Here is a 12,445-nt window from a genome sequence, read left to right on the forward strand (position 1 = left end):
TTAAACTCGAACAAGCCAAATGGGGTACAGAACGCCGTTTTGGCCCGATCAGCTTCAGCCATCGCCACTTGGTTGTACCCACTAAATAGATCCAATGTTGAGAACCACCTAGATCAGCGTTTCTCAACCGGGGGCCCGTGGCCCCCCAAGGGGGCCACGGGCCTTCGACCGGGGGGCCACGAGCGGACGCCGAAAAACTGCGATTCAGAATGCAGAAGCTTGTAATGTACAATTAAGGTGACGAGTCTCCGGTCATAGTGTCAAAGTAAAAAGGGTAGATGAGTTTAACCTTCTCTAAAAAAGGGTAGATGAGTTTCTCTCCATCTCTTTCTGCTTCTTTACATCTCTACTTCCTTTCTTCTCCTTCCCTCCAGAGCACTTTTCTAAACCTAATTTTCAACCTTACTGTATTACCGTTACAAAAGTAATTAATTCGTATTTGCAATTTTTTTCTCAGATGTCGAAGGCTCGAAAATGGAATGACAGCTATGTCAAGTTTGGATTCACGAATGTCAGTCGAGATGGCGTGGACTGCGCGCAATGTCTGCACTGCTCGGTCGTGATGTCAAATGCGTCACTACGTCCTTCCAAACTTTCAAACCATCGCGACAAGATGCATCCCGGAAGGAAGGAAGATAATATCGACGCTCTGTCTGCGAAACGATCACGATATGACCGTGAAGCGACACTTCCCAAATTTGGATTCCGGCCAGAAGAAAAACCTGCTCTTCAATCCAGCTACGAAGTGGCATACCGAATTGCGAAGTGCAAGAAGCCGCACACTATTGCTGAGGACCTTATCAAGCCATGTACAGAGAAAATGGTGGAATTGATGATCGGACCAGAGGCGAAAAAGAAGATCCAGCAAGTTTCGCTCTCTAATGACACGATCCGACGACGGATTGACGACATGGCTGCTGATGTGTGCCGTCAGTTTGCTCCGAAATCAAACAAAGCACGCTCCAGGCTAGCCTTCAATTAGACGAGTCTACCGACACCGCCCTGGAGAGCCAGTTGATCGCCTTCGCTCGCTACGAGAGAAAGGGAAAGATGAAGGAAGAGTTCTTGTTCTGCAATACCCTACCAACCACAACAACAGCGGCAGATATCAAAGCTATTGTGGACTCTTTTTTTGAAGCTAACGGACTCGGTTGGCAGAATTTCAAGCACATTTGTACTGATGGTGCCCCAGCGATGGTCGGCGTCAGAGGAGGGTTCGTCACGCTTGTGAAGAACGAATGGCCCCATGTGACGTCCTCCCACTGTTCGCTACACCGATACGCTCTTGCGTCAAAGACTCTTCCGCCTCGTTTGCTGGAAGTCATGGACGTCGCGGTCAAAGTGATCAACTTCATTCATGCGAAGGCCAAAAATCATCGGCTCTTCCAACTACTGGCCAACGAAATGGGAGCGGAACATGTTGGACTTCTGTTCCACACCAAAGTCCGTTGGCTATCGAGGGGGAAATGCCTCTCTCGGCTGTATGAACTCCGGGTTGAGGTGGAAATCTTCCTGCGAGACAACGAAAACAACCTCCATGTCCACTTCGACAATGAAGAGTTCGTCATGATGCTCGCCTACCTGGCCGATATATTCGGCCAACTCAACGAAATGAACCAGTCCCTGCAAGGCCGTGATGTGACAGTCAGTGACGTTCAAGACAAGCTTGCCGGACTGTCTGCTAGAATGGAAGTCTGGCAGGCACGAATCAAGGCCGGGTCCACTGCCTCGTTTTCTTTCTTGGACGAGCACCTGCAGACGCAGAGGATTGAGCTTCCCGTCGGCATCAAAGATTGCATCACTAGACATCTCGACAATCTCTCCGCTGAGTTCAAATCGTATTTCGACGATGCACCGTTGGATGTTCCGTGGCACAAAGACCCGTTCAACGCCAAAATTGAACCTACTGAAAACGAAGCAGAGGAGCTGGCAGAGTTGAAGGTTTCAAAAGCAATGAAGCTGGTCTTCAGTAACAAAGAAGACCTCTCCACCTTCTGGTTGTCTGTTCAGGATGCGTATCCACTACTCAGCAAGAAGGCATCCGTAATGCTCATTCAATTCGCCACAACATATCTTTGCGAATCTGGATTTTCTGACCTTGCGACCATTAAAACGAAGTCCAGAAACCGTCTTGACGTTGGGAACGATATTCGCCTTGCTGTGTCCAAGACGGAGCCGGACATAAGAGGCCTCGTCAGACAAGCCCAACAGCAAGTGTCTCATTGATTGTATTGCTTAGAAAAATGTTTACTTTGATTTATCTTTTAAGACTGAGTAAATAAATTTCATAAAACGAAATCTGCATCTTTTATTGAAGGGCAGGGGGCCACGAATGTTAAGCGACTCGGTAGGGGGGCCATGGGCCATCAAAGGTTGAGAAACGCTGACCTAGATCTTGTTAAAGCATCAAGGGACTCTTCAATTCTCGGATGTGGATATGCATCCTTCCGGGTCTTAGCATTCAGCTGCCTGTAATCAACACACATACGGAGGCCTCCATCTTTATTCACCACCAAAACAATCGGGGATGAGTAAGGGCTGCTGCTTTCCCTAATTATTTGACTGTCCAGCAACTGTTTGATGTGTGCACTAACTGTTTCATACTGCAAGGGGGGCGCACAGGCACGTCGTCTAAAAGTGGGATCTCATGTGTAATGAGACTGGTACAGCCGAAATCACCCTCACTTTTAGAAAACAGGGAATGGTATCTTACTATAATTCACCAAATGTCCGTCCGTCTGTCTGTCTGTCTGTCTGTCCATTCAAAGGTACCGCAAAAACGGCTCAACCGATCGCAACGATATTTTGGGTGGGTGTTCCTGGGACCCCTTGGAGTAAAATAGGCTACATTGTTTTTCCAATTTTTTTTCACAATTTTCCAGGTTTTCCAATTTTTCCAAACACGATGGAATAATATTTACCGATATGAACAGTGATGTGGCTTTTATTGAAATTCTACCAATACTGTTTAGATTTTGATGAGAATTATGAACCTGCCGCGAATGCGGAAGTGGATAGATGACGGCAATGCGCGGGTTTGATCATCTCCCAATACAACCGTCATTCAATCGTAGTGTTAAATCGTTAAACATTAATCGTGTTAATCGTTTTGTTAAAGTATCAATTGATGATTGGAATTGAGTGAATACAATTACGATTTTGAATTCGTAATTGTATTCACCCAACCATACGGAACTTCACATCAGGATTTAAATATTTGTTTATGTCACGAATCTTGTTAAAAGTTTATTATATTAATGTGTATTTGTGATTGGAGTTATGCTGTTTGGAATGAAAAAAGAGATATCGAGTTCAAGTGAATGACGAAATGCAGTGACGGTTTTACGTTCTAAACGTGAAATTTGCGGATCGCCATATGCAGATTCGCCATTGACTGGGAATGGAACACACGTACCTGTTTGTTTGCCAACGGGTACGTTTTTCATGGAAATCCTTCACAAACTTGCTGTCCATGTCTGACATGCGACTGAAGGTGCTACAGGAATGTGGAATTTATTGGTTTCATGCTTTAGCATTTGCCGTTTCTGCATTGTCTGTTTGCTTCTGGCCTCCCACCCGTGCGTAGCACGGGTACCTCACTAGTCTACCTAATAGGGACTTAGCCTCGGCAGTTTCACTCGGGGTAAGGCCTGGGAAGTCAAGGTGTTCAAGGTCAGCAAGAACATTAGAATCCAGATCAACAGACTGGACATACACATGGGCCGTACATTCGTGTGTCGACTCGTCAAGTAAGAGCTCTATGTGAGGGGAGTTACCAGCCTGAATATCTTGACCACCGACCATCTGCACTGTTCCTACCACTCTGCGAGGTATTAGCCACACATCAGACTGGCCTACATTAGTAACAGGGGCACAAAGGGTACGCCTCTCAGCATGGACCAAAGCAGGAGAGACCAATAAACCCTCCGGGAGGCAACCGTCAAGGGGACCAAGGGGCTCAAGTAAGAAATCCACAGGTGGAACCTGAGGGAAAGTAACAGTGACCATGCGAAGTGTTCCAGCAACTATGCATATGGGCAGTGTACCCTGAACCCTCACCTTAAATACAGAGGATGAACTTACTATGTCTTCTGACAGTGACGAAGCACACGTCTCCATGCCGGGGCAGCAGACTGCACAGGAGGACTCTAAAATAATCTGGAGCCATGCTGTTCAAATAGCTCATGGTAGCAGTCAGTGATAACGTTCATACCAAGAATACCAGGGGTGGTATTTTTACGACTCTTGATAACACCATTGGCTGGTTCTTTCACAATAAATATGCCCCAACTAGGCATGCACCGGTCCAGTACCTTTACATCTAACTCAACATAACCAAGGTAAGGTATGTCTAACCCATTAGCTGCTTTAAGACACAGCCACTTGCAGTCATCAAGTTCTTGATTAAGCAAATGTGAAAAGTGTTCAAAAAATAGCTTTCCGTAATGGTCGTGATCATGGAACCAGTGTCCAACAGACAAGGGACTTCCACTTCCCCCCATGGACACGGCCAGCACGTGGCAAGACCCAACTAACTTGCTCAGTGCTTCGGTTTGTTCGGAGTTAGAGTCTAAGGACACCCCTCCCAGTGTGTGACTCTGCACACTGGGGGGTCCTAGTTTTTCCGACTGCTTAACCTATGCAGTACCAGTATTAATCTGGGGTGGGTTTCCTTGTGTGCAGTAGCGAGCAATGTGACCTGGCTGCGCACACTTAATGCAAATTGGTCGCCCATCAGGTGCCCGTTTGAATATATTACTATTATAAAAAGGCCTTCCCCGACCCGCCCCCACATTAAACCTATCGCTCCATTAATATTGTTGCGGTTTTGCGAATAAAGGATGACCCCCCTCGTAGGTAGTTGCACCACAACATGTAGCCTCGCTTTAGTTCAGTTATTTCTTAGTAAATGTACGTGTAGTCTCCTTTCCTGTGTTAGTATGCATTGAGCAAGCCAGTGAGTTAGGTGTTCTTTGAGCTGGAATGCCACATGCTAGGCCTGGAACAAGTCTGGCAAGGCCGAAGGGAGGAGCTGCAGGGGAGTGGCCGGTAAGCAGCGAGCAGCCAATCGGAGCTCAAGGGGAATGGCTCACAACGGCAGCGAGAGGAGGGGCTTGGAACATTCGGGTAAGGCTGGGGAGGGGCCATATACGACCCTGCCCCGAGCCCCCTGCAGCAGAATCGGTCAGGGTCTCCCAGTCACAGCTTTTGTCACAGCATGAGTGAAGTCCCTTGCTTGTTAAAGCCTCTGTGCACGAACTATCCCTGTGCCCTACGCTCTGCTGCTGCCTGTGAATAACGCGCTCGTGAGGACGATCCATTCCGGGCCACCGACGCACGGTCTCCCTGCCTGCGCTCCCAGCTCCCAACTATCCCTGAACATCCGAGGGCCACGCCCAGCGAGCTGTCCGGGAGTGAACGGCGCTAAGGCGCGTTTGGAGTGCGAACTTGTCCTTCCTCCTTTTCCCTGCGTGAGTGAGTGGGCCCTTGTCTGGGTGATAAGTTAAGACTGATTAAGCCTGCTCTGTGTCTCTTCGCCTTGTATAGTTATAAATAAACCTGTTCTTTTTTCCATTTGACCGTTCCCGTCATTTCACTATTGGCTTAGCATCGCACGAATAAAACCGCTCGAATCGGGTTCAATAAAAGTGACGGCACGAGTCACGTGATACGCAAACCGCTCGGGCGTAATCGATTAGCATGGCTTGTGCGAGGTCCAGTCCCCGTTTTCGTGGCAGCGTGGGTACCGAAGGTACGTGTGGAATCGACCCGATACCCTTCCGCACGCTCGTTACGGGAGTGGCGACTCGGCCTCGCGGATTCGAAGACCCGAGGGGGAAAAGACCCCCCCCCCTCTGTACGTCGACGGGCTTCGAGAGATCCGCAACAAATTGGTGTCTGGGAGTGGGATAATTTGACCTAGAGTGCACTTCACGCACTCAAAAAAAAAAAATTACGAGGACGAAATTTAGTTTAAAAAAAACCAAATTATATTCGTACGATGGCTGGCCAAGACGGTCAAATGCCAGTGGGAATAATAGACAAGGAAGAACCAATGGCCCAGGACCAGCAGGAAGGGTTGGTAGAAGAAGGGGAAGCAGATGAGGGTGCGGCAGCTGGCGAGGAAAATGGCGGCGCCTCGCACGTAGCGGCGGAAGCCGAGCCCACGGTGCCAGCGGGTTTGGACATGCCGCTACTCGTGGTGCAAATGATGGCATACATGGACAAAATGGGTGATCAAATGGCTAATCAAATGAAAAAATTAGGGGACAAATCCACCCGGGAAATGAAAGAATTAGGGGACAAATCCACCCGGGAAATGAAGGAAATGAAAGATGGGTTAAATGGGTTGGAAAACAAGATGGGTGGTCAAATGGAAAAATTGGGGGAATAAATAAAGGAATCTAGGTGTGACATGGAAAAGATGAGGGCAGCGTCAAATAGGTATATAAAAAAATGGGGGAGGACATTGGGTGCAAGTTGAGCGAGGAAGTCACGGTGGTACGCGACGAGGTGAAGCGGTGCGAGGAGCGCGTAGAGAGAGAGTTGAGGCAGAGTGCGGTTAAATTACAAGGGGGTACAGAGGAACTGACTCGGGAGGTAGAGAAATTAACAGTAAGACAGCAGGAATTAAGGGAGCAAGTGGGGAAGAATACCGACGTCATAGGGGGGCTGAAAGCAGCACAAACAGAAATAAAGAGGGAACTGATAGCGACAAACAAGGAATGTCAAATGGTGCACGAGGGGCTGACAAAGAGGATGGATGACGTGGTAGAGACATTGGGAACGAGGGAACGAGAGGTTAGGACACATGTAGAGACGACCAGGGTAGTTTTAGAAGGGGAGATTGCGGGGGCACACCGGGAGATAGAAGGGGTGAAACAGAAGCTGGAGGAAGTAGAAGAGGGGATGAGTGAAATTAAGAAGAGACGGAGGGAGACCAAAAATGAAATAAAGGAAGAGGTGATGGACTATGTGCAAGGTCTGTGTTCACATCGTGATGAGGTGCTTGCTGACCAAATAAAAAGTTTGCAGGTGCTGGAGGAGAAGCGTGGAGGAAGAAGCCCCGAGGTGAGTGGCGATGATGGCGGAAATGTGTTTGGTGTAAGGGGAGGTTCGACGAGCTTGGGGGTCGGAATGGACCCGGGCGTTCATGAAAGGCCCATGGCGAGGTGTGTGACTGTTACGGAGTGCGTGGAGAAAGAGTGTGTGCCGGGGTGTGCGATAATGGGGTGTGTGAAGGGTGTGTGTGCACCTGGGTGTGTGAGCATGGAGTGGGTAGCGGGTTGCGAAGAGGCGGCCCAGGCATCGACACCGACCGGGGTAGTCCTAAGTGGGATGGGTAACACACGTGAGCCCCCAAGAGGTAGTGTACTATGGGGACCCGAACGGTTCGGCCCAGCATCAACCCCGCAGGGAGCGGCGTATGAGGTCCGAACGTCGGGCGGCCATAAGGGTCCGCTCGCGCCGTACGACGGCAAGAGCGATTTGAGGGCGTACCTGGCGCAATTCGACCACGTGTGTAGGGGTAACGGTTGGGAGCCGGACGAAGGGGGGATACACCTCGTGGCAGCACTGTGCAGCGTGGCGGCGGAGGTCCTGACTGCTTTACCACCGGGTGCTATCACCCTGTTGGACCTCCGTTCGGCGCGAATTAATCGATTCGGCGTGGAACAGCAGAGCGAGCTTGTTAAAGCTCAGCTAGCGGTGCGAAAGGGGAAACCCCAGGAGACCATCGGGGAGTTGGTATACGACATTCGCCGCACAGTGGGGATAGCACACGGCGACCCCCCAAGAGAGCTTGGCGCTGGACCATTTTATCCAGGCCTTTTCGGACCCCGAGCTTCGGCAACAGCTCGCCATGTGGCGCCGCAGACCCTGAGCCAGGCGGCCAACGCTGCGGCCCGTTGGGAGGCAGCGACGCCCCTGGCCCAGGGGAGCAAGCGTCACGCAGTGGCGGTGACACAGGTAGGGCCCGTGGCTAGTGACGGGCCCCTGAGAGGGTCCGCCCCTGAAAGGGGCCCGGACCTGGAGAACATGGTCCGAAGGCTGGTGGACCAGTGGTTAGCGGGATCTGGACCATGGCAGGCAGCCCCAGCGGTGGCACGCAGTGGGCCACTATCAAATGCCCCAATTCGGGACTACAGGGGGGGCAATTTGCAATTTCGGAGGCACACACCTTACCAGGTGAGGTGTTATAACTGCAACCGGATGGGTCACCGCGCGCGGGATTGCAGAACCCACCCCGTACCACTCCACCCCGTACGGATCGGACTAGCCGACCCTAGACACCCCCCCCCCCCCGCCAGGGCCCGGGAAACTAATATGTGCCGAGCATGCAGGGCCGCGTTCGGCAGCAGGGGATGGTGAAGAGCCCTCATTGACGCGACAGGTCATCTATTGTGGCCAAATTGGCACTGGTAGTTTGACAATTCGATGCAAAATTGCCGGCGTGGGGGTAGACGCTGTTGTGGACACAGGAGCAAGCGCCACGATCATCAGCCCGGTGGTCCTGGATTCGAGTGCAGACGGCTCGGATAACATCCAGTGTCTGGAAAATCATAGTTTGCAGTTGGCTACCGGGGAAACGGTCCCCATCATAGGGCGTGGTTTTGTAACCCTCAAGTTAGGGTCGGTTAAGAGGGAGATAGAAGTTTGGGTGGCAGAGGTGTGCGACCCATGCCTAATCGGGCTGGACCTGTTGACTGCCAGCGGTTGTAAAATCGATTTGTGCCGGGGGACCCTGCAAGTGGGAGTAGATGAGCTGCCATTGGACGGGGTGAGCACGGCCGAAAGGACGGAGCTGGAGGCTTCTGAGGCCGTGAACATTCCCCTGAGGGCCGAGGCAATAGTGCCGGCCCGATGGTGGGCTCACCCAACCTGGCAGGAGTCCTGCGGCCTGGTCGAACCGGTGGCAGCGCAGTCCGTCCCAGGTTTAGTCATGGGCCGCACCCTCGTAAAAACGGACGGGCCGGTGGTGGCCGTCCGAGTAATTAATGTAAGTACAGAACCACGCACTATAGGACGGGGCACGAAGATAGCCGGCTGCACCCCAGTTAATGAAGTCACGGAGGTGAAGGACGAGAACATCCAGCCTAGCCGGTCCCAGAGGGAGTCCCTAGAAACTACTAGGAATTGGCCCGATCCCATTTGTGAGATGGTAAACAGGAATAGTGTAGAGTTGGAGGAGTCCCAGCAGGAGGCCTTACACAAATTAATTGAAACCCATTTGGACATCTTCTCCTTGGCCTCCGAGGATATTTGACGTAGGGGCCTGGTGAAACATCAGATCCACACCGGTGAGGCCCAGCCTATTCGTCACCCCCCCCCCCCCCCCCCCCACGACGTCTCCCTTGGAGCAAGAGGGAGGAAGCTGATGAGCAGGTAGAAAAAATGCTCAATGCAGGTATCATTGAGTCCTCGGGAAGTCCTTGGATGTCACCAGTTGTGTTGGTTAAAAATAAAGATGGAACCACGCGGTTTTGCGTGGACTATTGCCAACTAAACAACGTGACACTCAAGACTCGTATCCCCTGCCAAGAATTGACGATACCCTCGATGCCGTTGCGGGCTCAAATTGGTTCTCAACCTTGGACCTTAAGAGTGGGTATTGGCAGGTGGAGATGGATAGGGCTGGGAAGGAGAAAACGGCATATTCCACAGGTAAGGGGCTGTATCAGTTCACTGTGATGCCGTTTGGTTTGTGTAACGCCCCCGCCACCTTTGAACAATTGATAAAGCATGTGCTGGGCAGCATGCCATGGCAGTCATGCCTGGTGTATTTGGATGACGTCCTGGTACATGCGAAAACATTTCCCCAAGCCATAGCTAATTTGGACCAGGTGTTTGGGTGCCTCAGACAGGCAGGGTTGAAGTTGAGTCCGAGTAAGTGCACTTTGTTTGCCAAGGAAGTGGCCTATCTAGGTCACGTCATCAGTCACGAGGGGGTAAAAACAGACCCAGGCAAAATTACAGCGGTAGAGGAGTGGCCTGCACCTCGCAACATCAAAAAGGTGCGGGGTTTTTGGGACTCTGCTCCTATTACAGGCGCTTTGTGGCAAAATTTGCGGAGATAGCCAGGCCCCTTCACCAGCTTACGGAGAAGGGGACGAGGTTTAATTGGACAAGGGAGTGCAATGAGGCCTTCCTAGCATTGAAGGGGTGTTTGACATCCGCACCCATTCTAGCTTACCCCACCAATGACGGGACGTTTACCCTGGACACGGATGCAAGCCAGGAGGGATTGGGCGCGGTTTTGTCGCAGGCACAGGGGGGCGTGGAGAGAGTGATCGCGTATTATAGTCGGGCCATGAGTAGGCCCGAGCGAAATTATTGTGTCACTCGTAAAGAGTTATTGGCCATGCTGGCTGCCATGAGCCATTTCCACCCGTACTTGTACAGGCGGAAATTTCTGGTTCGAACTGACCATTCCTCCTTGCAATGGCTCCTCCGGTTCAAGGAATCGGAGGGCCAAATTGCAAGGTGGTTGGAAAAGTTGCAGCAGTACGATTTCAGTGTGACCCATAGGGCCGAGAAGGCCCATGGGAATGCCGACGCACTCTCACGACGTCCCTGTTTGGGGGAAAATTGTAAATTTTGTGCGAGACACGAGGACAGGGAACAATTGGCAGACCCCACCCCTACCCTCGTAGTCCGTGCAACCCGGGTGAGAGGGCCAATCTTGCCACTAACCACTGATGAGTAATTTGGAACTTTGGCTTGGAGCATGGCCCAGCGGGAGGATCCCGTACTGGGACCGGTGCACAAATGGGTTTGATCGGGGAGAAGACCTAGTGGGGAAGAGGTCACCCCCCTCGGGGCGCCAACAAAGGCATACTGGGCTCAATGGCAAACCCTGGAATTGAAAAATAACATCTTGTACCGCAAGTGGGTAGATATTCCCTCTGAGAGAACTTCCTGGCTGGTGATAGTCCCAGAACAATTTAAGACCACCATTTTACAGCAGGTGCATGGTAACCGCCCCGTCGGCCATTTGGGCAGAACAAAGACAACATCTCGGGTCCGCCGGAGGTTCTATTGGGTAAATATGTGGCGCGATATACAGGAATGGTGTCGGAGATGCGACGCCTGTACTGCTAAAAAGGGGCCATCACGGAGGACGAGGGCCCCCCTTCAATTACACCAGGTGGGGGCCCCCCTTGAGCGGGTGACCATGGACATATTAGGACAACTACCCCGCACCCGCCAAGGTAATAAATACATCCTCGTGGTCATGGACTATTTCACAAAGTGGCCGGAGGCCTATGCCCGCCCCAATGAAGAAGCCGGGGTTGTGGCACAGGCCTTCGTGGAAGGATTTGTATGTCGGCATGGGATTCCGGAGGAGCTGCACACCGACCAGGGTCGAAATTTTGAGAGTCAATTGTTAAAAGATGTGTGCAGGCTCCTGTCAATTCGCAAAACAAGGACAACGCCCTTGAGACCACAATCTGACGGGATGGTGGAAAGGTTCAATCGAACCCTGGTCCAGCAATTGGCCCTGTTCACCACCACCCGACAGGACAACTGGGACGAACATCTCCCGTATTTGTTAATGGCCTACCGCACTAGCCAGCACGGGGCCACCGCATGCAGTCCAGCGCTGCTTATGTACGGGCGGGGAGTTGCGGGCTCCCGCCGATTTGCTATGCGGACCCGTGCCCGAAGTCCCTGACAGACCGCCGAGGGAGGGCTATGCCCGTCACTTGGAGGAAGGCATGGAGCGGGTCCATGCCTTCGCACGTCGCCAGCTTCAGCTGGCGGGTGCCAAAATGAAGCGCAGGTACGACCACCGGAGCCAGGGGAGCCAATATTCTCCGGGGATGAAGATTTGGCTCTTCAATCCCCGGAGACGGAAGGGCAGATGCCCCAAGCTCACGTCGCCTTGGCAAGGCCCGGGGGCCGTCCTGGCGCAAATTTGTGACGTGGTCGTTTAGATCAAAATGGGACCACGAGCCCTCCCTCGGATCGTCCATGCCGACCGTTTAAGACCCTACACGGGCGAGCAGGCGCCCTCGTGGATCGCCTTGGCCTTAGAGGCCGAGGCAGGACCCAGTGCCTCTAATGACGGGGGCTCATAGTTTAGAGGACTGGGGGGAGTAGTGTACCCCACGTGAGGGAATGGTAGTGTCACCATTCCTCCCACGGGGGTGGGGGGGCATGAGCATTAGTTTAGGGGGATGGCAGTGTTAGGCACATGGAGGGGCCGGCAATGGTTACCTCCATGGGGCACTGAAGCTAGCCGAGGGATTGTTTGGGATTGTTTGGGGCTAGGATAATTGTTTGGGATTTAGAAGACAGTAGAGATTGAGATTTAAGTAGTGACACCTGAACTATAGTGGGGCCATAGAGAGTTAAGGTGGTTGTTAATAAAGGGTGTGCGTAGTGTAAAGGGACGACGGGGAAGCACGAGTTGTAGGGGAAGTAGTTAGATAGATGATGCTGT

At 52.0% G+C, this 12,445-nt stretch overlaps 1 protein-coding gene across 1 annotated transcript; it reads left to right on the forward strand.

The window, feature by feature from the left end:
- The first annotated feature begins 1,050 nt into the window (after positions 1-1,050).
- On the forward strand, positions 1,051-2,226 carry LOC137416417 (protein FAM200C-like). Its single transcript, XM_068101995.2, has one exon. It carries the CDS (start codon positions 1,051-1,053, stop codon positions 2,224-2,226), a length of 1,176 nt encoding a protein of 391 aa, XP_067958096.2.
- The last annotated feature ends 10,219 nt before the right edge of the window (positions 2,227-12,445 follow it).

The sequence above is a fragment of the Myxine glutinosa genome, chromosome 4 (genome assembly GCF_964187855.1).
Source record: "Myxine glutinosa chromosome 4, kmMyxGlut1.1, whole genome shotgun sequence".
NCBI classification, from domain to species: Eukaryota; Metazoa; Chordata; class Myxini; order Myxiniformes; family Myxinidae; genus Myxine; species Myxine glutinosa.